The sequence below is a fragment of the Clavelina lepadiformis genome, chromosome 2 (genome assembly GCF_947623445.1).
Source record: "Clavelina lepadiformis chromosome 2, kaClaLepa1.1, whole genome shotgun sequence".
Taxonomy (NCBI): domain Eukaryota; kingdom Metazoa; phylum Chordata; class Ascidiacea; order Aplousobranchia; family Clavelinidae; genus Clavelina; species Clavelina lepadiformis.
The window spans coordinates 18,840,705-18,866,328 of NC_135241.1; the positions used below are offsets into that span (position 1 = coordinate 18,840,705).

A 25,624-nucleotide genomic window follows, 5' to 3' on the forward strand; every position below is an offset into this window, starting at 1 on the left:
GTTATAGGCCACGTTATGCTGTAGCTAATCGGATATGTTTTTTGTACATATGGCCCTGACGAACCACTTTGCTCGTACCGTCATGGAGAATATGTATCCACAAACATTGAGTCACTCGGTAAACGCATCTATAGCGCTGACGGCTTTGCTAATGAGGATTTAGTCGGCCTAGTAATTAAAGGTGTATATAGGCTAAAACATTCAGGTGGGTTATAAGGTGACATAAAACATACTCAAATAGATGAAGGAAGGATTGCTCGAAAAATCTGCTTTTAAACTTGAGAAGAGTTTGTAACAAGAATTCACTTACGTTAGTGTAGAGAGATTTATGACTGAATTGTTAGGAGGGTTGCTGTATGCTAGTTGAGGAAAAAAACAAGTAAAAGCTACTGCGATCGCGCAATACTGAATAAGAATAACGGGTCGTATTATGAGAGTTTTGACACCTTCTGTGTGTTATTAACTTACTGCTGCCCTAAAATCCAACAATACTCAAAACATAATCAGTCACATAGCATACCATATACCTAACATCTACGTCATGATGTTGGTAAAAATGGAAAAACCTTAGGAAGTCATTGCTGTGCCTTCAGCTTGCGAGAAGTGTCCTTACAACTCTACCTGGGCACGCGAGTTTACGTAGAAAGCACCCGGGTGGTATTGTAGTGAGTTGGCAAGAAAAACTTCAACTGATGACCTTCCGCCTGTCGTCTGTATATCTAACTATTGTTTAGCGTTTAAGGTTAAGTGATAGGTAACAATATCTTCAAGTGCTGGATAATATTTTAAAGAAAAGACGGTTGTGGAGCTACTTTGCTGCGGTTCGATGCAATCTTGTTGATGCAGCCACTTTCATTCTTGTAGGAGAAAGATAAAAAGGTTTGAAATAGATTTGCAAATATCTTCTTGAGCTATGTTGGAAGCATTGCATTATCACAAAAAATAACATAGGATTTTCGAGTATAAAGTACCAAGTCTAAAAATAGTATTCCATTAGTATTTTGAGTTTGTCAATACTGTGTATATACGTGTAACTCCTGCATATATTACATACGCTAGCAAAGAATGCATTGAGCTGGAATATATGAGGCTTTGACTTGCATGTTGTGTTATATGAAGTCAATTGTAACCAAGTGTTGGCTGGTGTGGTTGCTAAGTAAGTATGCTTAGTGGTTATGAGACCGTCATAAAAAGATCACTAACTAGTAAAAACCGAATCAAACTAAAATAAAGTACTTTTGCTTTAAAGTTGATTCGACCCTGTTGGGAAACATATTCACTATTCAGTGTATTAAGGCGTTATGATATGACGCGAACGGATTTCAAGTGGCTATTGTTCGGTTGAAATCTTAGACAGACTTTTGAACGCTAAAAGCTGTTAGAACTAGATTTAACTTCCGCATTAAAAGCCTGTGAAGCCGTTCCACACAATGAAACGTTCCACCTTGTTTAGAATACATTTTTCAAAGCCGCATCGCTTGTAATAACTCGGAGATGCGGTTTGTGCTTTGATCTTTTCTTAGCAAAGCTTTTTGAGTAGGTAATGATGAATGAAACGCGTGAAATTTGAAAACATAAATAGTCCAGCGAGCATAATTACCGCCTTCCACAAATTCCACCCATGCAACAATGAAATTTCTGTTTCGCAACATTTCATTTTCTTTCTCGATTTGGTAAACAATCAACCTGGCTTCAACACGCAAACAATCACCTTTTTTGTTTGGGTATCCATCGGGCAATAGGTGTCAATAATAGCGATAAGAAAAGACCTAGATTCTTTGCGAGTCTCGGATCAATAGATAAAAATACACAGTAACTCTTATCTCTTGCTTACACCTTGCTGTAGTTAGTTTAGAAGACGTTCAATTAGTCCTACAAAAATGGACGTAGTGACTCTTAGATTATTCTGCTCATGTTACAGTGAAGTCAACGGTATTTTATACCGTTATACAGCCGCACAGAAAAAGTAACAGCGTAATTTTGACGGTAAAATGGAATATCCCAAGAAGGTATGTCTACTGCTGTCTTGTTTGCTGTGGCTCATCCCCGTTTTCTACGCTATAACCACGGAAAACGGATTCCCTGATAGTCTACAACGCCATACCGGGAATGTTAAAAAATTCTTTGGTGCGGGGTTGAAAAGCAGAAAAAACCTACAGCAAATATTGGATTTAAATCAGTCGAAAGACCAAAGGCGACCGCATCAAAGGCCCAGTTTTAATCCAACGCCAACCAGCAACAAACAAGACCACCACGATGATGAAATTAGCACGGAATTTACCCCGGGCTATCCTTATTCCGACATAAGGTCAACAAGCTTTGGGATGGAAAGCATCCCGAGTTTGATGCTGGACATGATGAAGAAGAATGAAGTAGAATTGGCCAAGTTGCCTGGAAGATGTCACTTTCCTGGACATGGAGGAAACATCGTTAGAAACTTAAAGAACAAAGGTTTGTATCCGTTTCTTAGCTGTCAACATAAACTGTAAGTTAATGATCAAGCAAGTCTTTTACAGAAAGGAAATTAAAATTTTAAGTGGTTCATTGCTACCAGACAGCGACACGGCCACGAGGGTCTCTTAATTAACGCGTGATTTATTTTGAAAAAGGAATTTTATCTTTTGGAATCTTTTTTTTATCCATCCAGTTTTTCTAAGTAATCTACCACCGTTAGCGCTAGCTACGTGTCGTATGTGCTGCTTAATACATGCGACGTTAACTAGGGGTTATATTCTTGATTGATGAGTTACGTTATATCGACCGAAGAGCTCCGACATGATTCTTCAAAATGAAAATACTTTACTATAAGCTTTACCATTGGCATGTTTGCTTCTGTAAGGAGTCCTATCGCTCTTAGTACCGTAAGTTAAAGTTAGAGTTGAGTAATTCAGCACGTAGAACAAACACTTGTGAGTTGCCCTGTACCACCAGACGGTATCGCATGGCTAAACTTTGTCAAGCTGTCAACAGGCAAGTAGTAAGTTTAAAACCGTATCGCTATACTAGCACTGTAGAATTACTCCTGGTATGCAAGAACAGAGGCAAGTTGGTGTAAAATTGACAATTAAGTAACCATTTTTAAACAGTGTTATACGGTTTGTTTTTATACAGTTATAGTTTTACCAGAAGTGCTGCTAGGCAGATGAAATGATAAACACGATCGAGTTACCGTATTTTGAAGGGAACACTAAACAGACTCGGTAATATCTTGTGCAAACAGTCGAGGGATTAGCGTATTTCGGCGGTTATGGTATTTCTAACGTGTTGGCTTCGCTTGATAATAATCAACCTTTGTTTATCCACTGATTATCGAAATTAAAATTTACATTGTTCTTATTTTGTTCCAGGTGATGTCATCTACACCAGTCAACACACGACCATTACAGAGTTACAATTTAATTTCAACGATGCTTTTCAAAACAATGAAAAAGCGCTTTCTGCTATCATATACGTCACTACACAACTATCCTCATCCCACCAGAAACATAAATGGACTGCTTGGCGTTCAAAATTCCAGTTTAGCATCCACTGGATGAAGCGGCAAAGCTGGATCAGGATGATGAAGATTCTAGAAGGCTCTGAAGATGATTCCCATTTTAGCTACAACCACCAAATAAACCAGGTGGAGGAAGCAAACATGATGGCGAGATTGGAGGAACATATCGGATCTCCAGTCGCATCCCGGAATATTTCATTCATCTCGCAGCACGTTGATAAACAAACAACAGAACCTCTTGTTGTTACAAAGATGATTCCTTATTGGAGGAAAGAGTCACTGCGACATCGGATCCGCCGGGATGCGATCTCTAGAGCAGTTCTTATTATACAAGAAGAAGAGGAGGAGATGTTTACGCAATCAACTGAAGATTTCGGACATCAAAAGTCTTTTGGAAGATGCCAGGATCCCTTTCCTCCTCAACTTATTTTGGTATCGATTGATAGAACGCAATGTCCTGATCAGAAGGAAGCTCAAAACGATGTAGAACAGTCCGAAGACAGCCAGAAACCAACACAGCAGGTTCCCATCGTGAACAATCGTCTATTTTCTGAAAACATCAACACTCAGCAGCTAGCCGGAACCAAGTCGAACGCGACACAGCACAACCGATCAATTCGTGCAGTCCGCAGCAACGTTTGTCAGCGCCTTTCGATGTGGGTTGATTTTGAGGATCTTGGCTGGGACGACTGGATTATCGCACCGAGAGCCTTCCAAGCTTACAGGTGTGCAGGCGAATGTCCCTTTCCGTTGGGTAGCTCTCTGAACGGCACTAATCACGCTATGCTGATGACAATGATGAACTCGGTTGACCCCATGGATTCCCCTAGGCCCTGCTGTGTTCCGACCAAGTTGTCTTCGGTGACATTATTGTATTTGGACAACGCCGATAACGTGGTGTTGCGACAGTACGAGGACATGGTGATAGAAAGCTGTGGGTGTCGTTGACTTTTTAATGTGCCTAAAGTGCTTGCCGTTGATGCTCGATGAAACCAATGTATGTTGCACCTGAACTTTATACCAATAAAACCAAAGTCTTGTAGAAGTGTAATGTGGTTTGTTAGTTATACCTCCAACGCCAAGTCGCGTCTTTGCATAGCTGGCATAAGCAAACAGCATTCCATCACTAATGGATATTAATGTACATGGTTTCTTGATGTCTGGGTTGACAGCGGAAGACGGTATTTCATCGTATTATCAATGCGACACAGCTGTGTACACAATAGATTTATTTCATGAGGAAGCGTTAATGCACATTTTTCTCATGTTTTCCGCATAAAGGCCTTGTACGTTATTCCTCGATATTTCCCCCAACGAAAGGATGCGCCTAGTCTCCTGCCACGCTTGGTATCCGTTTCAACATCGCTGTTCCGTCGAAATCGATTTTTATTTAGTTTCTCTTTACATCAAAAACAAGCACTCGACTATTGTCTTTTTGAGTCTGAAACAAGATCCTGGCAATTTGAAGTTTACAACTTCCCGCTTTGATTTTTACCAACCGACCACGAGCCGTTTTGCGTGTCATTGTTACATCTGGTTTGCCGGCTGCGTTGAACCGGAATGGAGCGGTTGAAAGGAGCTATCTTTCTTTTTAAACTTACTTTTGGCGGCACGCGTTACGGCAACCGATCATAGCAACAAAACGCATTTTATTTCTGATTTCCTGAAGTCTGCAAAGGTCAACCCCACGGCTAACCCTGTTGATATTAAATTGCATGACCACACACTCCTGGTGATTATACGCGTTAAGTGGCCGTCAATTGGTTTCTCGTTCTTTTTTCCTAATCGGCTTGTCTTTGTAGAAAGGCATACTGGATGTATATATAGCTTCGTGTGTCGATGCGAAATAGAGGCAGTGCTAGACAATAGTGAAACCACCAACTTGTCAATATCAAAGGATTAGGTCGCCAGATTTCAAGGTTCGAAATGCTTAATTTAACTAAAGGTTATGGAACATTGACTTATGAACATCCACCCGTTTGAATGTCGCAATTATTGCCCCTTGTTTTTACAGATAAATTGTCTTATAACTGTGCATCAGTAATAACCAAAGATACATGGCTACACACCATTCAAACTTATAAACCTAAATAACAGTGTATTAAGTATAGATTTTTTCATCTTTAGTACCCAGACCGAGTACGCAGTTATTTTAATTCTATCCAATTTGGCAAAGATACACGGTCAAAACGTATACTGTTTCAGTACTCATACGAACTGTTTAAAATATTTTTTCCAAATACATGCCAGAAAACAGTGAATAACTACTCCGATTACTGCCACAAAGTCATTCATCCATGTCGTGCAGGTGCTGCAGTAAGGCGGCGGTTTAAAATCTGACAGCACTTTTATAGAAAAGAGGAAAGTTCGTAAATTGCTTGAAGGACAAGAGATACAAAGGCGAGAAGAGATTCGGTTACCAATTCTAAACTGCAAGCATGGTTTCTAGCTGGTACTAAAGTTCAGTACTCGCAACGCTAAATACCATGCCGGTGCAAATGTCACTTTTTTCTTTGAGAAACTATCTTCAAGCGTGCGTGACCAACAATTTGGGGTACGACACTTGCCAAATGTGTTCTTAACGTGGCATTTGTGTTATCTTGTGAGTCTTCGTGACTGCTCGATCATTATAAAATCACTTGAAGGGTCAGAGTAGTTGTTCAAAGTTAATATTTTCTTGATTAGGTCGACCTACGTTAGCCTAAGTGATGTGAATTTAAGCCCTTCGACATTTACCTAACAGGCGTAAAAGTTACAACACTATCTTTGATGGTTATAAGCAAATTTGCTTACACAATATTCTTGTTTATGACTAAGCCTAAAATTTATAGTTTTCGGTTGCTGACCTATTGCTCACTGAGTGGATGTTTGTTTACTAAGAAAAATTAAAACTTATGATTTACATCCATTAAACAAGTTGTGTGTTAATTGCAATAAATTTTCATGTTTCAATAAATATCACTTCGTCGGACTTCATGTTTGCGCTTTAGACGTAAACGCGCGACTAGAAGACAAAACGAACGCGTGCGTGTGCGCATTTCGTGTGGCTTACGGTAAAATTGAATAAATGCTCATGGAAGTTATGATGTGTCGTATTTGAAACAGACCAATTGACGAAAAATACAAACCACCACAAACAATTTATTAACCGCGCGATGGTGGTAAAGACTTAGAAAGGATTCACTTTTGGCCACAACATTGTTTTCTACATCAGACGTGAAACAAGTCCAAAAAGCATATCATTGAATCTCGTATCGCTGCAAGACTTTGGTACTTGCCAAATAAACTACAAGAGATCTTGTACGTACATGGCCGATGTGTTGGTACCATGGCGATAGCAAAACGCGTGGTTGTGCATAGAAACAAAGAAAATGATTTCAACGTTATGTTTCGTATGCAAACACTTGAAATCTATGATAGTATCGTGTATGTACATAGCTGCAGTTCTTAAACTGATTACTTTACAACCCTTGCAACACCGAAGCACACCCTGTTTACTCAGGTGCAACATATTACGAGCTGTTACAGTTCTCACTTAAAGCATGAACATAAGCTTTTTTCTATGTCGATTGCGAATGCTCTGGAAAATCGTAAATGACGGGGTGTTTACGAAGTTTTTATTGCAGGGCAAATCAAGGGCACAAGTTTGTGGCATAACAAAACTGTAGATAATAGCAGTTAATTAAATCGCAACCGTTTACTGGTGGAAAGTTTGCCCCACGTTAGTAAATAGCCTAATGTGAAAAAGAAAAACTTCGAATAGTATACCATTTCATATCAACGGTCTACATATTTTCATTTAGGCCCCGAATACCATACTCCGACCACTACTACACAGAAAAGCTTTTGTATTTTGTGTCGTTTTGGAAAGAAGGCTGACCAATGCTGATATAAATTGGGGATTCAAGCCATGTTTTTTTTCAGTTTCTTTCGAGCGACTGTTAAAAGTGACCATGACGAAGTGTCTTGAAAACAGTAACCTGTGATAGGTAGCACATACAATAATAATTCTGTAATGTACCAGAGGATATTACTTTTTGCAGTCGTTTTAATAAAAAATTATGGCGTCGTTTAAAAGGTATCAAACTTTAAGTATTAGTTCATGAATTGGGACAAAGTTGAGTATCACTCTGTAAGTGTCAGATTCTTGTTATGAAATGCGTCGGTATATTAACAATATGCTCCCATAATGCGCGTTCATTGCAATCAAAATCAACTACCTGAGTAAAGTCAAGTAAATACGTGTTTATGATCAGCGAGACCATCTTCGAGCGACCGACACCCGAACGATAGATTTCTTCGAAAAAAAAGTGAAGTAGGTTGCTCGAGAAAAAGTCTGTCGCAGCAAGGCAAGTGTTGCGAGACAGTGTACGTCTGACTTGAAAGACATCGAGGAAATAATTTGCATTCCGCCGGGAACCAAAGCAAATTGCCCGGCCAGCGATTAGCCTAAAAAATTCAGTTTTTGTTTTATTTAGCAAACATTCATCAACATTGCGAATGGTTGTTCAGGAATTGAGTTCAGACTAAGCAAAAAATAACTCTTTTTTACTAAGTTTAGGGTTGGTTGTAATGTAGAACAGGCGACATGGTTGAGTGCGCAATATTATGCAGTCAATAGTAATATTTGATGTTATAACCAGTAACGAAGGACAGTTACGAGCAATGTTCATAAAACAACCAAACTATATTGCACATTTTACGGTTTTGAAATCATTTATTTGAACAAGGAATGTTTACAACGGCATTTAGTATCCCAGGAAATGATTCGTAACAAAGGTTTAGAACTTTAAATATGACGAACTGGTTTATAACTTTTATAAACATATTCGTATGTTGGAAAAACGCTGTAAGGTCTAAAGGTTAAACAGGTGCTATTATTTGCTAACGTAACTAACCAAATAAAATATGCGAAACGTTGCTTTAAAGGAGTTTAATGAAAACGATATGTTGATTTCGGGTGTATGTTGTTTGTTCTTGGCTAGCAGCTGGCTCGTTAAACGACAACATACAGCTTTGATTGGGCCACCGCAGAATACAGCCGCAACTTGCACACCCCACAGTGCATGTTACCAGTGTATTTTTCGTCACTCATAATTTAATAATCTCAGAACAGACGGATTAATCTGCTAAGATATGCCCACATTCTGTATCAGATATTTTCAAAACGCCTTTTATAAAAATGGAGGGCGAAGTTAAAAGATTTTAATCCAGTTGCCGGCCAGGTGTAGAGTGGAAATTGCCTAACGGAATGCGCGCAAACAATGATATTACATTTTGCTTCTTTATGGGTCTGTTTGTAGTCGGTACATTTCTATTTTTGGAAGGCAAATTTTTGGCGTTTTCTTGTTACAATACGACGGGTAAGAAAGGCAACATTTTGCGCTGGGTAACCATGTTTCTATATACGGGTACAATTAGTAACTGAATCTATATCTCTTTCGACTTGGAGTTTTGATTCAATTATCATATTCGGAAATAGCGGCCCGAACACCCCGTGGTATATTTGACGTTCCTCTACGAAGAGTAAAGATGTGTATCAGCCGCCTTTCGGGCCCAGAGATATTTGCACACTTGCAGTTATTTAACCTCGTGTTAGGCTAAGCTATGCATCATATCAATTTTCGTTGCTTCACACCAAATTACGGTTGAAAACAAACGCCCGTGTCGCAGCATGGTTTCAGAAGATTACCGCGTAAATACTTTCACTTTAGACTTCTATTCCAAAATGATCCAGGAGTCATTTAGGCGTGACTCGTGTGAAATATCGAAACCAAAATCATTCAAACTATTTTAAGGTCGAATACAAAACCCGGTAACAGCATGTTTTCTAAGCTACAAGTAACTTGTAAATAAACCGCGACTATTGTCTCTACGCGGACGTTTTGGATCTTTCAATACATATCTAATTGTTACTTATTGGCGTTAGACGAACCATTATCTTACTATAGAGAGAAGGAGCTATGATAGGGTGAACGGCGCCATCACGATGCCCTGCTCCGGGTAGGCGCCGACGGGGCGGCATCGGGGTATAGACCAAGGCCCCGAATAATAATTGACGAAAACCGACACTTTTAAATTTTGAGTCATTGTATTGTTCTGGGCACTAGCTTGTGAAATCGCAACTGAGCCCATGAAACAAGAGTCCTATTCTCTAATCACGTTCACGGGATTAGCCCTTATACGCCGGGTTAGGGCGGCTGTTTCGGCAAAGGTCATTTTACGTCGTGAACGTGCCACTGCAGTTATGCAGCAATTGCGTGAATGGTTTGGCCTGTTCGGGAAATGTGTCGATGCAATTTGTTTACGTTAAAACCCAAAGCGAGACTTTTTGAAATTAAAGGCGACAGGGGCGGTCATCAGACACAAAGATTGGCATCGATAAATATCGTTCAGACCATCATGATCACAGCAGACTACACGATGGGGATGATGTTATGTTCCGAATTTGGTAGAAACGTAGTCGATAAACATGGTCATTGCATTGGCATCGTGTCTGGGATTCCACCACAATCCCTGAAGTTAACGAGATACCACGTCAATGTTGGTCGAAGAATTTAAACCGAGGCTTTCGCTTTATCCCAGACAAATCTTCACCTTAACGTCGATAGACATTTTACTCGAGTGATTTGCTTATCAGTCAGGTAAACGAAAAATTTAAATAGCTTGGTATCACATTCGCTAAGCAGGTCGCTGGAAAATGTCTGCAACATTGCTTTGTAATCGTTCTAGAAATGCCAGCTGCCACCACAATGGACATTAGATAATATTTCTAGAAAAGGCCGCCCGAAAAGTGTTATTAGTATTTGTTAAAACCTTGTTGACGTTGTTGCGGGTATAATTGTTATGGTTCCTCCAACGTGTCAATCTTTTGCCAGTAACAAAAACTGCTTTGTCCCCAATTTAATTGCAAGCTGCCAGCAGGACGTGGATGATATACGCGTGCGAGTGTTGCAAAGGCAGTAATTTTAGGATATCTGGAAGTATAAATCCATTGGTAACACTTGATATTATGATGGCCTACAGTGGTTTGTTGAGATTAAAGCGGCAGTATTGCGTCATATCACGTCATATCAAGTAATACCGTCTCAATGAAATGTCGTACGTTTCATAACAGTTAAATAACACTTAGCGCTTGTTTTTGACTTTCAAACGTAAACTGGGCATAACTATAAAGTAATCTCTATACTACTGGTGAAAATAAATTACGTTGTTTTTTGTTATTGCCGGGGAATAAGTAGCCCACGGGAGTCGTTTTTGTTCTCGTATTGCGTTTTATTTATTTGTAATGTAGTCATTTGTTTTCTACTCTCAAAACTGTGCTTCTTCGTAAAACCAAAACCAGCTCAAAGAATCAAAGTTTACATGGAACTCGGCGTTTCATAAATGTTATTCCTTTTTGTTAAATTTAGTGTTCCATCACAACTTTACCGTACATTGGTTTTACAGCTGCAATTGTAGTCATAGGGTTTGCGTCAAATACTTGTGTTAGATTTGATCCAACAATCAGTTCAAGGGATTACTGAGAACGCGGAAGGAAAACTGGACAAAGATTACTTGCAAACTTTTTCCCTTTAAATCTGCGTGAGCGGTGAGTTAGCATTTTCTTCATGTTAATGCCATCTTTGTTCATAACTTTGCTCGGCTTGATGAATCATGTTGCCTTTACAATAAGTACGTTTCCAATCGTTAATTTCGAAATTTATGACGATTGTGATACGGCGAGCCATAAAGGGATATTTATCTAGAAAAAAATGCGAAAATTTTTGGTTTAAGCTCCATTGTGAAGGTGAAGCTTGTCCTAGGAATAATCACCTGGGTTCCCTCCGTCATGCTTGGATAAGCAACTGACGAGCGCAACGTCGTCTGACGTCGCTTGACCAGATCAAAGAGCGACTAATACTTTATACACTAACCACTAATACTGAGTTGTCGTGCGCGGCATTTTTACGACATGGAAAAACAGCAATCTCGTCGCCCGTATACTTAAACTTCTCGTAATCGCCTCCAAATATAAATGTGGAGCTCCAGACGGACTGTAAATATGACTGTACGTTATCCGAAGAGTTTAATTAGACTTCCGTTTTGAGCAATTGATTTCCACAATACGACTTCGGCCATTTTCAGCAATCCGAGCTTTTCTGAATGTTAAAATGTTGAACTGAAATACACGCGCGGTTGTAGAAGCATTTGGTCATTTCGGGGCCGAGTCTTACGCCACTGTTGAAGTTGAGTGGCAGACCCACCAGTGTGCATGACTGTTAAAGAATGAGCAACCTTTTTGATTGACCAGATTTCTTTCACACGATATCAAAGTGGGTAGCCGTGCATATTTGTGCCTAGATCGGCGCTGGTAACGCGACGAGACGTGACTGTTTCGCTTTTCCCCACATTGTTCCGATGTCTGTTTGCTGAAACTATTTTTTGTAATTAGCGATACAGGGCGTCTAAACTTCCACATTCGCCGACATTGTATAGCGCTTGGTAATTGTGCAATTCTAGCCACGCTGGAGCCGTCAACCATTTATCAAATGACAGAGAGGTCGGCCTCATGCCTTGATAAATCTTTTCCTATTCCCGGAATGTAATGAAAGCATTTGTTTTAACGCGCTGTTTTGCGTATCCGTGGTTTTGTGGACAGTTCCGTTGCTTCACAGTGATGCGACTTGATGTGAATGTAAATGTGAAAAAAAACGTAAACTGGATTTCATGAATTCAAAGTTTGGTTTACTCCATGATATCTGATAGAATATCACTGAAACACAGCGACAGGGCGAAAAAAACCGTAAACTACACTCTGTGTCCATCCAGTTTATTATTATTAATTATAGGATGAACTTCTACGATTTTCGACTGCACCTTGTGTGTAAGTTAAGCTTCGAGTGAATTTTTGGCAGCTACATGAAGAGCTCAATTAATAACGAGCCTACTGGAAAACAAAAGTGCACTCTCCAATTTTACAGTTAATCCAATTTTAAACTGCACACACCGCTTGAGTAAGCCAGCTTAAAGGGGCACTCTTCAAGCATTTTGAGACAATGCAAATTGAAACGGCTCGTAGTATGAATAACAAACGCCTTTTAGGCTTTGAACGGTGACAATTCTAACGTGTGCCGGTAGCTTTTACCTGCCCACGAAATAAACTTTAGGAGAATTATGACTGCCGCTTTATAGCTGTACTAAGCAAGGGACAAAAAGCGTCGTCGCATCAAAACTTTATACCTGAACCCCGTTACGCAGCGTTTGAAGGGTGTAAGACGACCGTGCCGACAATGAATCACAAAAACGTTTCAGAAAATGATGCTTTACGTATTTTTACCGTGGCCAAAGTGAACGTTTAAACTAAACATTAACTGTATGAACAAAAATGGATCAACAAATTTCTTGCACACTTGTTGCCATTGTCATAAGGTGAACCAGCTTGTAAACAAATTAGGTAGATTATTTCCACTGCCATTTTTGTCATTTAAAGGTCAGTTGTCTTGTGTGGTATCCAGTTATCCTCCTGCGTTCTAGTTCAAACAAAATTATTGGATTTAGCAGAATCGTTTATGTGCCAAACGTGCAAAAACGCCCAATTCTCCATATACTGCTTTACACACGATACAGTACTTCAAGCAGCCAACCTGTTCGTTAAAATTCATGACCTTTAACACAAATATGATCATTAATTTATTTGAACTGTGTACAGTACGTTAACCTAAACAAGCATGACGACGTTTATATTTGTGCAATGACGAATGCACCGGATGCACAGATAACCTTGACAAATATCAAGGCTAGGTCCTTGTTCTAAACATAATCTAGGGTTTTGTGCATAAAGCTTGGCAAATCTCGCGTTAACTCTTTTCAGATTAGATTGAATGCTTGCCAAAGTCTTTCCATCGATATAATCAAAGCTACTTAGCCGTCACGAGGCTTTATGCACAACTGAGAATATAAGAAAGCGAGGCAGTAATTTCGGGCAATTTTAACTTAACATTTGAACAGTTTAACATTTCAACAAAAGATTCGACCTATGGCACTAACGTCACTGTTACAAAACGGTGCCGTTTATTTCTGCTTGCAAAGCGAAAAGACAAATTTAAAAAACGCCTATCCACACGAGCAATTATGTTGACGCTTCGATCGTCTACTATACATCATGATTCGGGAATAACTTTTATCGTTTCAGGAGGTTGAGTTAGTGGGAAATACCACATAGTTATAGGTATTTTCTTTCGTTTTCCAAGCAACTTTTTAAATGCATTTTACGCTCGAAAAAATACTTTGGCTTACGAAACGAAGGAAAAGACGTGCTGAAATCTTGCAAAACTTAACGGAAGTTTGCAGCCTTTTTAACGAAAATGCAGAAAGGCACGAAAGTAATTCCAAAACTCGTTAAAGCGAGTTTGGTATACTGAGACGTGAGACCATTCATGATTTTAGCACCGCCTAGGGTCGAGCTGACAACCTCAACACGATACTTCGGCTGCAGGTGATTTTCAAAAGGCAGCGTTTAACGGATTACTTGACCCTTTCGACGACATTCCCTGTTTCTCTATAAATAACCGATGTACTATTTGTGCATATTACCAGTTCCTCTAGAACTTTAATCATTGTTCTACATGCAGTTCTAACTCCTTTAAAACTGTTATTAGTGACCGTGATAACGTGGCGACATCTGCGTCAGCTATACACGAAATTCATAGATAAATAATGCAAGACATAACGTGAAACAATCACCATCCATTGCAGTGTTGACATCAGTTAACAGACATCGGTGCTTTTTGTCTTGGAACTAGAACTATCAGTAACCACACGTGTTTGGACTGTAACTAAAGCTAGCGTTATTGTTGGGATTATTCGTGATTGAGTATCGGTATGGTTTGCGCAGTTATAAGATAAACGGTCGATTAGTATAAATTAGCCAGTGATTACCTGTCTTCCACGGTTTCCTACAGACAGCTATTTTGTTTTTTCAACGCGCTAACGAGATAGTTAACGAACGGAATTAACGGAGCAGTTGCGCTTTTTATCGCTGTAAAAGTTATAGCGCGGTTATTTCCGATTGCTCCGGTTGTGGGTCATTATTCCTTAACAAACAGTCCTCGTTTCGGTAATCGCTATAGCTAGTTAAAATGCCATTCCGGTTATCAACAGATTAAAGCATATACAACCAGGGTGGTACAATAAATTCAAACTTAGCAGCTCTCAATACAACAGTACGTCCAATTCCCCAATGTTAATTAATAAGGCGACATATGACTATAGGCTGCACTAATATTCCACAGTGTGTGGGCGCGGTGCGTCGGTTATCACAAACACTTTCCCATGAAATATATTTGCCCTTTTAACCTCACTGCTCTGCCCCGTGTTCTGTTGTAATGGGCCAATCCCAAAGAAAAACCGACAAGGTAGAACGAACTTCAAAAGTGACCTTAGTCCGATAAAACGTTCACTCCTTGTAGATGTGGCATCTAATTGAAATAGACTATAGTAGCAACACATTAGGCTAGCTACTGTTTTGTCATTGTATTTAACAGTACAGCTCAGCTATAGGTTGCTGATGCTTGTGAAGCATATGACATAATTATGCTTGTCAGTAAACTTGGAACAAAACCAAACTATAGACTATCATATAATATTAAAATTTCTGCTTTAAAAACTATATGAAGTATACACAGATGTATTTATACAACAAGCAAACATCTTACATTCGATCTACAATCGAAGAACCACAAAAAATAAGTGAACAACAATCTGACACAAGATATAAATATGCACAAAGTAGCGAAAGAAAAACTTAATTTTAACGTATAGGGTTTTATAGCCAATCTAGTGAACGGTATATAACAAATTTGCACATGCAATAAGCTTACCTAGCTGACAGTAGACTAACAATGGTGTATTTCGCAACTTTGACTTTTCAGCAAGGTGTTTGGTAATATGCAGTTTTGTCAGTTTTTTTTATATCAGCAAAGCGCCTATTTGTAACGAACTTCTTGTAGTCGAATTAAGTTGTAATGTCGACAAAATTTTGTAATCTTACACCGATCAGATGTAGATTAGGTTCAGATATCAATCTCAGCAATCACATGGCGACGAATTGGACAATTTAGAGTGTGCCGTTACATCGACTAGCCTAGGGATGTCGACTTTACTAAGTTAATCCTTTATAACTTTGCTACACTGTACACTACAGTCATACTCTACAGTCGGGTCTAGTGCAGAAGTGCACAACCACAAGATAAATTTGTATATACTAGACCTCAGATGCTCAAAATGTGCTTGACAGCTCTTACCTAGTGTCGTGAATTGCTAACTAGGCTACAGCTGACCTTATTTCGGTGACCTGGCTTAACTTAACCCATTGTCCACAACGTAAAATTTTCTGGGTACCTATCCTTCCTGCACAATGTGTTGGCTTGTATAAAGCAATAGCAATATGCCAATGTTATTTCTTGTTGCCGCTAGCTTCACTATTATCCTCGCATATCACAGCCGAAAAAAATTAGGGGAAAATCATCAAATCTCTTTACCGTATTCCGCAATCGTGTGAAGACCAGCCTTTCGTACTATCGTTAACCTGGCTTAAGTAATTTTCCACTGTGATAAAATTTTTGGTCATATAAGTAAAACTTTGAAAATTGTGTAAACGCTGTTTGAAGTATGATTATACAAATATTATTATTCGGGAAATGACGATAAATAGTTTGTCGCTAGATGGAGCACAAGCTTTTACACAACAGAATGGAGTAATATACCATGTAAAAAAGGCATGTCCAATAATGATCAAACATTAGTCCATAAAAATGCAATGACCTGCAAGAAAGTGCTATATTCCAACCAAACATTGTGTTACAAACGTGCGTTTATAAGCCCGCCACAAAAATTATAAAGTTACAAACATTTCTCGACAATAATCTGAGGTCCTGCCTTTTGCCCGGGGTTATAAACATAAACGGTTGTGTTGAATCATCATCAATCAATGTCACTCAGCTACGGATGCTATCAACAAACACACAGTGAGTCTCGTATTAGGCCAGTAACTTAACAAGAGGTCACTATAACTTTGGACAAATTGGTACTAAGTTTCTGCAACCTTGATGGATGTCTAGTTTGGTAAACACGCGTCGCTAGGTTTACTTGGGGCTACAAATCTCTTACATGCTGACATGCCGGATACGATGAAAACGTATAGGTGCGTGTGTTTGTAGATAACTCGGCAAACCATGACTTTTCAATTAAGCTGTTTAAGGCCGCCGAAGTGTTGGGGAACCTTCCGTGTAGCAGCCTTCACCTCACGAACAGCATGTTTACGTTTCATGATTATATGATGTGTTATGAGGAATGTTAATCAGGTCACGCAAATTTTACGTGATTAGAAATAAACCTGACATTAAATGTTTCTTTGATTGTCAGAAGTCAGTTACGTCATTTCTCGAAAAAAACCGCCGCCTTATCTGTTTTAAACTTGTTGTTTGACTAAAAGACTTTAACTTTTCTCATCTTAAGATCCGTCTTCTAATCCCGCGTGAATCGCACGAGTTCCCATTGTATAATTGTGTCGTCACAATGCGATTACATCCGATAGGGATCGCGATGGGTGGTTGAAAGACATGTGACGTCTCGTGTGGCGAGTTTCGATGACAAAATAAAACAAGACCACGGCCACTATAAGAGTAAGTATTAAAACAATTTCCAGCCGGAAGTTGGATGCCCCCCAACATCCCTTCATCATTTCCCCGAGGACGGGCGAAGCGAGCCAGTCTGTCCAGGAAAATTAATATTTCTTTACGTCCCTCGATTATATTTATATAATTTTGTCACTGCTATCTATGTTATTGCGGTAATATAGTCTGCACAACTGCGGTTTCCCGTAAGTTGTTTGCGTTGCGTGTAGGCGGTAGATTTTAGTCCATTACAAAATTATCGGATACTTTGGATTACGGTATTGGATACTTTCTTCAACGATTCGTTTATACTTTGCTGTATACTACACACGGTGTTAAGAATTGTATCAGTCATTTGATGAGGTAACTTGACAAGATTTCTTATCTTCTCGCCTTACATTTAGACCAATGGACTGTGATAGCTTTGCCAGCAAATTTTATCACGTAAAGTTGACAATTATTGTGACAAGCCAGCATACCTAGGACTGTTTGAGTCGATTGTAATTGACGTAATCCTGCGGAGAAAATCTACGGATTATCATCAAAGGTGTGATAATGGTACTTGCTGATTTGACAAGTTTCTCTAATTCGAATGCGTAACCGCTTATAAGCAGTTTACAAATTTACCGGTAAAATTAACTACGATTTCTTTTCTGAAGATACAAGTGGATTCAAGTGCAGATCAACTGTTGTGGGGCAATTATTTAGGCCACCATATATGAGAACGAGTTTAATAGGAAATTGTAACACGATTCGACAACTTAGCTTGTGCGATTTAATCCAAAACAATAAGAGATTATGTTTTACGAATCGCTCTTATCAAAGATTTTTGCATAAAACCCTCCAAACGTCTTTAATTTAACTTTAATGGCCGACGTTGACCCTAATTTTCCAAGAGTTATCAAAATAGTCGCGAGTTTTTGTCAATACGATTCTTGATTGCCACCCGTGTAGACTTTTGCCCGTCTCAAGAAAGTTATGAAAATCTACACAACGTTAATGTACACTCTTGTTGGTTGTTTAGAGTGATAGGTTTGGAAGCTGACGAAAATTTTAATAACGAGGTAAACTCCCGATCTGAAACCCTTTAAAGGCTACATACATACATTATGCGTGACAGTGAACGTCGTCAACTATACGAGCCAATCAGAAACGTTCGTCAACCATCTTTCAAGGCTAGTGTTGTAGAACAACAACGACTAATTAGTGCTGAATTTGCTGTAAATCTAACACCTGTGGTACCGTAACAACATCTGTTAACAAAATTGAAAACTTAACCAAACATGGAACTGGTTATACAGCGCAATTATATGATTAAAGCACGTGCCAAAAATATAAATATGTCAGAACTAAGTTGACAGAAGAAATAACGGCCGCAATTTTCTTCCGACTGACGTGCCTCTAGTCTATTGTGATACGTACACATTACCTTATTTGGATTATGTTCACTATCAAATTACCTCACCAAATTTACTGGAAACTGCTGAATTTTGACCATTTTTATAACACGCATAAAGCTAAACACCATAAACATGATGAACATTTTATTAGGAAGTAAGGTTGAAAGTAAAATTACTAAGATACAATTGCGCCGATGTATTGTCAATTTCATTCAAAACTTTTCGGGATTTTTTCGCCAATAACTTTACATTAAATAGGTAGAGATGCACAAAGTTACTTGCAATCGCGGTCAAACAAGCAATCAAACGTGACTTTATTGTGCAATGGCTTGAAACTATTTTTAAGTAAACAAAATCATGGCAAGCTAATATGGAGCTCCATAATGGGAACCGCCCGTCTTTGTATTCTGACCTAATGATCAGTTTATTAAATAGTTGATGCGCTCTCTATCTTGTAGTCAAGTGTTTAGTTAAATTGTTCATATTTGACTAGACTTCGTAAGTGATTAGTTTGCGTTCAGCGCTGTCTCTCTTATCTTTTAAAAGGTTATAATTGTCTACAGATTCTATACGTTGGCGTTGATTTGCGTATCGAATGAATAGCAATAAAACCCACGCGTAGGGCAATAATAAATGTATAAAACTGCTGGCCCCAGAAGCGATCTTGCGTTTCGCTTTAGCAGTGGTACAGAATTGAAATAGTTTCTTTATTTTAATAGTTCGGCGTCTTTATCTTGTATTTCTGTAATTTTTGTGCAACTTTAAATATTTTTACCATGATTAGAACTGATTTTCGACTTTGAAACAATTATAAACGCTACAATTAAGATTTCACTTCATCCGGGAATGAGGTGGCTACACCGAGTATAATCATCAAGATTAACTCTCCTTTTTTTCTTTCCCCGTGTACACTCGGATTTTCGGGTTTATTTGGTTTATTTATTTTATTATTTTGTGTTTGGTGACCCGGGAGCTCTTGCTTTCTTCTCTCCTCTCTCGCTGCATGAGTTCTCTCATGTGGTGCGTCTCATTTCGGCGCTAGACGACTCTGTGCCGTGTAGCGAGCAGCATATTACATCAAGCGGGGCGTACAGGGGGCTTGTTATATATACGACAATCAACCTGACTTGTGTTATTTTTACTTTTGCAGTTGGACGCTGTGAAGATAAGAAGAATTAGATTAACTGCTGTGATTAAAACGATGCAAGATACAAAACAGAGGTCATAATTTAAACCAAACGGATTATACAAGCGAAGTTACTACAGTCAGACTCGTACAGTTTTTCCAAAGTTTTAATTAAGAAGTAATGATGGTTACGCTGGCCAACTGGACCATTCTTGTTACCATGGTATTGCTGTCGATATTTAACCTGAGCTCGGGACTTCTGCCAAGCGTTGGCCGGACTAACCTCATTCAACATGCGGCCAAATACACAAGCGGAACCCGAGAGGAAGAGGAGGCAATAGTAGTGGAGTTTGAGAAGAAACTTTTGAACATGTTCGGACTAAAACGCCGACCAACACCGCAAAAGGGCATTCAGATACCGAGATTGATGCAGCATTTGTACAAAGCGCATTTGGGCGATACCTACGACGGCCAACAAAACTTAGTTGATAGCTGGGAAACTGGATTTGACCTTCCGCCGACAGACATTATGAGCCGAGTTAACACGGCACGCAGCTTTCATCATATCGGTAAGTTGCCGTTATTTAATCGATTTTAATATTATTCGTTATGAGAATCGATTCTTAACGTCCTTGTTGTCTCTAATGTAAATAGATATGATACATTTATGAGATGGGAAGTATTATTTCGTTTTTACGCTTTCACGTATAAGTCAGACGCTGGGTAAATAAACTAAACGGGCTTCACGTTTCATCTTACGCACGTCAAGAGTTAGACAAAGCAGCATTAAAGTTTATTGGAAATTTAAAGAGTTTCAAACCCAGTTCTACTTATACGCCCTTTGGTTACAATTCTGCTAATAGTATGAGTATACCGTGCAAGCGATCAAATCTGGTTTTGCCGGAAGCCAGGTATCCTTGTCGGGATTATCGAAAGAAAATTCATTATCGGCCGCCTCACGGGTTTCCTTTCCCTGCAAGTGTTTGAAGAATATCGAAATTAAAAGTCGATCAATATCAGGAGGCGGCATTCATAACAAATTGTGACGCAATGCGATGTCGTGTGACTGAGGAGATGCATGTGACCAAAAGGGGATTAATTCAAGAGAAGATGCCCTAAGCAAAATAGTTAATCGTGCCTGTTTTTTATGCCTTGCCATTGTAGCTGTATAGCTTTTAACAGAGGCCAAGTCGTCTTTGGGCCGCTTCAGAATCTGCAAATTTTCTTTAAGGGCCATCGACCTAATGAGAGTACTTTTCGCTCGTTTGTATAGTGCGTGGGTGAAGCCTCGTGTGAGTTTTTCTAGCGTGTGATTTTTAGGCCAATTTGGTTGCATGGCTCACGTAATCTGAATCGATCGTTCTGCAAATTGAAAGCCTCATTGTAGCCAGTATGTTTCCAGAAGGATTTTTAGCGAAAAACGAATCACCTTAAGTATCATAGAGAACCGACCGCATAAACGTACTAACGTCATTTTTACTTCACGGCAAAGCGAGTAAAACGTACCGTTTCTACCGAAAATACCGTCAAAACATTTTGAAATTTTGTAACCCATTAAAGGTGCAGTTTTTAGTAGAAAAATCCTGTATAGAAACACGTTTTGCTGTCACGTACAAAGACTAGAAAAATTTTAACTTCCAGCTACACTTATAGTAGTTTATGGCATACAATGGGCAAGGGTAACATATGTGACCGGGTACTACGCTTGAGTGACAACAAACTCAATATAGCAAGTCAAAACAACGTCAGCTCTAACTCCAAAGGAATGTAACTTAACTTAAAAGGCGATATATGTGTTGATAGAACTGCAAACATATCAGTCGCGCTACGGATGGCCTGTGCGAGCATTTTTAAGAAATATCCTTAAAATGTTGACAGTAACCAATTTTTTCAAAACAAACTGATAAGTTTGCGAAGGTTAAAGTAAAAAGCTTAAAAATTTTTAGTTATTATTCTTTATGCCAATTAAAAATTTAGAAACGTTCTCAAATTGCAATAGGCATGCTCTATTAACCTTTTTTGTGTTGGATGTTGCGCCGTATCCTAATCTCTTCAACTGAATCGCCACTAAAGACTTTTTAACATTCCCGATCTGCTTTTGGGAGGAAATCCAATTAATCCTTGCTTGAATAAAAACTGATATTTTCCTTTATTGCTCAAATTAAATTATTTGGATAACTAATCAACATAAACCACTGTGCTGTATCATACTTATCCGTGTCGTGAAGTTCAGTCTTTTGTACTTTATTTGTTTTCAGATAACGATGAGTACTATCCTGGGATACAAGACAACCATGTCCGGCTCAGGTTTGATCTCAGCACCTTACCAGAGCACGAGGTTATCGGAGCATCTGAGCTTCTACTCCATCGAGAAGCGCTCGCTCATCATCTGCTCGACCATGGCAACCACGCTCACAGGATCAACATCTACGAAATCATAAAGATGCCTGAGCAGGATGGCCAAGGTTCGGACTCGGCAAAGCGGAGAGGGATACGGTACGGAGGCTCGGAAAATCAACCAATCACTCGTCTTCTTGATACGCGCCTAATCGATGTGAGGAACAGTACCTGGGAGCGTTTTGACGTGAACCTGGCCACGATGAAGTGGGCGAAAAACCATCACAGAGACAACCACGGACTCATCGTCGAAGTGGTGTCAGAGGACGGTAGTGCCCCAACAGGAGAGGAAAAACGTCATGTCCGCTTGAAACGCGATCTTCACGATGACGTATCCGAACACGAATGGCCACATTGGCGTCCCACCCTGCTGACGTACACACATGACGGAAAAGATACAACCTTACAGCGTCGGTCTCGTTCCAAGCGGAATAGCAGGAAGCGGGATGTCAACTCTTCCAAGAGGAGGCGCAAGAGGAAAAGGAGATCGCGCAGTTGCGAACGTCATAATCTCTATGTGGACTTCAATGAAGTAGGCTGGACTGACTGGATAGTAGCTCCTCACGGCTACGACGCTTATTTCTGCAAGGGCGAATGCGCCTTCCCGCTTGCCGAACATTTAAACGCAACTAACCATGCGATAGTTCAGACACTTGTCAATTCAGTCGAATCCAATATGGCCCCTCGACCCTGTTGTGTTCCAACAGAACTTGACTCTATTTCGATGCTCTACCTAGATGAATACGAGCTGGTCGTCTTGAAATCCTACGAGCAGATGGAGGTAAAGGCTTGTGGGTGCCGGTAACTGGTACCGCTTGTTCCGGCAATTGCTCAACCGGCGGCGAGTCAATTTTAAGATACACGGTCACCGACACGAGGTGTCTAAAATTTGCGGAGGAGGCTCGTAGAAAAGGAAAAGAGGAGGCAATTTTCCGTTATTTGGAATTCCGCCGACCTGTGAGCCTCACGATGTCATAAAAGAATCACGGATCAAAGACATTCTTGCCAGTAGTTACACATAGGGGTATAAATCACCTTGACACTTTGCTACCTCCAAGCAGCAAAGGGTATTAACTACACCCTTGCCGCGTAGGACAAAATTTGGGTACAACCCATTTTTCAGAATACTTCACTTTGTTTATAGTTTTGTTGGACGCTTTGGTGGGACTTGAATTTTTGAGCTGTCGATTTTTGGTTCATTCTTTGTCTGAGGTTATTTTACTATTTATTATAAGTTATGAAATATGTGCGCGTTTGTCTCTTCTTTTGTTTGAAGCTTACTATGCGCAAGGTACCCTCTTGCTTGCTTATTTTGGTTACAGTAATTTTGACAAATGACAAACTTGATATATCGGAGCCACCGCTGGCCGATTGATTTTGTTTATTTACATTCGTTTGGGTTCTGAGACCGCTCCGTGCACACGCTCTACGCGAGGACTGTACTGTTCTTTTTAGGCGGTCTATCCGCATATGCCCATTATCTTTGCATAGCCACGTTCCGCTGGAAAAATTGTCAATAACTCCCTTAAGTAAACACGCCCTCGTATCCACTTTTTGTGGCAAGACGAGCACGCCGCTTTGCATTTTGATGCCCATCCCAAAATATATTATTAGATATTTTTCTGGTAGTGCGACTAACCTTGGCTAAAAAGTACGTCATTGTTATCGTACTCAGATTGACAGAACTTCAATTGTGCTAAAGATGTAGTTTCGCCCAAGATTGCTCGGAAGCGTCATGGTCTTGTAAATCTCTTCACTTTAACCGATTTTATTCCTCTTTTATTTTCTGACGATTTTGGTTACTGTTTTGCTCCAATTTATTTTTTCTGTGTCGTGAAATGAAAAAATCTAATCGCATCTTGCTAAATCAGATATTTTGTTTTACACTTTATTATTTATATCTTTGTACAGGAATAAAACAACATCAACCGTCAAAACATATTCGTTGTTTTTCCAGACATTACTTGGAACTGATAGCCAGTAATAAAAGATTTACAAATTTCCACGCTGTAAGTCTGTTCAACATCAGGCTGGGCATAAATGAATAAACTGCTACCAACGCAAATAGACTATTTGCAAGGCGTCCATCAACATTGCACTGTAGTTATATGTCCCATGTAGACAGAGCTATGTCAAGTATCATTTGTTTCTACACACAAACCTATACATCTTTGAAAATATTACATTCTTAATTACAGTACGCCGGGTAGGACTACTTCCTGAAAGTTGCATTGAGTCGTCAGTTGCAAAATGGCCGTAATAGCATTGTGCGTTAAACCATACACTTGCTGGTTAAAAAAACGACGTAGGGAGTACGTCTTCGGTTGTTTACGATGCGTAGTAATCTCATTCGATGAATTTATCTTCCGAGTATCCTGTGTTTGTCTTTTTAACGGCCCAACTTGTGACACTTAATTACATGGACTCAGTGTCACTGAACTGGCCGCAAGTGCGTCTTTTCTGTCAACAGTTCCGGTCAAAACAGAGGACAAGCAGCCGCTGCTTCTCATCACTTAACATTTTCTTATCTTATCTTCTCTCATAAACGATACAATTAAAAATCGGAGGAAGGTTTGACATGCGCAATAAAAGAGATAACGCTGTCTAACGCAATTTATATACACGTTATCTTCCATTACATCACGTTGTGCCACGTAAAACAAATTTAGTTAAAGCAATTTTATATGCAGTAACGAATTTAATACATAAACAGATCCAAGTTCGTTGAAGGGAAATTCACAAGCCGTTTGTCTATCCTTATACAGTAGCAACGATTTCCATGTCTTTGTTGTAAAAGAGATTAGTTTCGAGGTTGTTGATTTTTGATACTTAGTAGTTGTGCCGCAGAGTTCAAGATGATTTGAAAACGACAGTAATAATTATATTACAACAACCGGCATGTAGCTCAACGCATTAAAAGGAAAATAATTGTTAGATTAATTAAAGCTGGAACGGATTGCCGGGCTATACACATATATTAACAGCATACCGAGTGAGCTTGGCCGCACGCGGTATGAGTTTGTGCCGACAACAAAAACCTCCCGTCTTTTTCTGTTAGACGTATCGAGAAAAGCATGATTCGATCACAATGAAATTAAGTCATAATAACTACGTCTTCATCACAAGTTTGTATGGGAAATTGCAGGTTGCCTTGCTTTTAAGTAAAAAATGCGTGCACAAACAGTCGTATAATCGCCCAGCAAAAACAAATCGGTTTTTTTGATTCTCAGGAGGATTATTTCGGACACCAGAACTCTCAGGTGCAAAGCTCATGATTGACTACAACAGTTAAAAGATAGTTACATGACAATTTAAAGCTTTGTAACCAAAACTTGTTTGCTTTTCCACTTAATCTCCTTTACAGAAAATTGTTTCGGCTAACCCCATCCGCTAATATCGTTGCGGACCGTAGTCGTTTAAGATATTTTGTACCGTTTCTATTGCGGTTGCATGGGCAATGAAACCAAGTCCTTAAAGGTAGATTAGCAATAATGTGATGGATTACTCCAGCCACTAGCATCAGCCTGCAAGCTATTAATTATTACATTGT

General features: G+C 39.4%; 2 protein-coding genes across 3 annotated transcripts; both read left to right on the plus strand.

Annotated features, from left to right (window-relative positions):
• The first annotated feature begins 724 nt into the window (after positions 1 to 724).
• Positions 725 to 24,006, plus strand: LOC143445726 (bone morphogenetic protein 2-like). Of its 2 annotated transcripts, none has more exons than XM_076945016.1 (3): positions 725 to 879; positions 19,702 to 20,246; positions 21,936 to 24,006. In XM_076945016.1, the coding sequence occupies exons 2-3, from the start codon at positions 19,859 to 19,861 to the stop codon at positions 22,877 to 22,879; spliced, it is 1,332 nt and encodes a 443-aa protein (XP_076801131.1). In that variant the 5' UTR covers positions 725 to 879; positions 19,702 to 19,858; the 3' UTR covers positions 22,880 to 24,006. The 2 variants fall into 2 exon arrangements, with proteins under 2 accessions (XP_076801131.1, XP_076801130.1); XM_076945015.1 differs by lacking the exon at positions 725 to 879 and adding an exon at positions 10,928 to 11,087.
• Positions 1,022 to 4,605, plus strand: LOC143445725 (uncharacterized). Its single transcript, XM_076945014.1, has 2 exons — positions 1,022 to 2,451; positions 3,348 to 4,605. The coding sequence occupies exons 1-2, from the start codon at positions 1,992 to 1,994 to the stop codon at positions 4,442 to 4,444; spliced, it is 1,557 nt and encodes a 518-aa protein (XP_076801129.1). The 5' UTR covers positions 1,022 to 1,991; the 3' UTR covers positions 4,445 to 4,605.
• Positions 24,007 to 25,624: the final 1,618 nt, after the last annotated feature.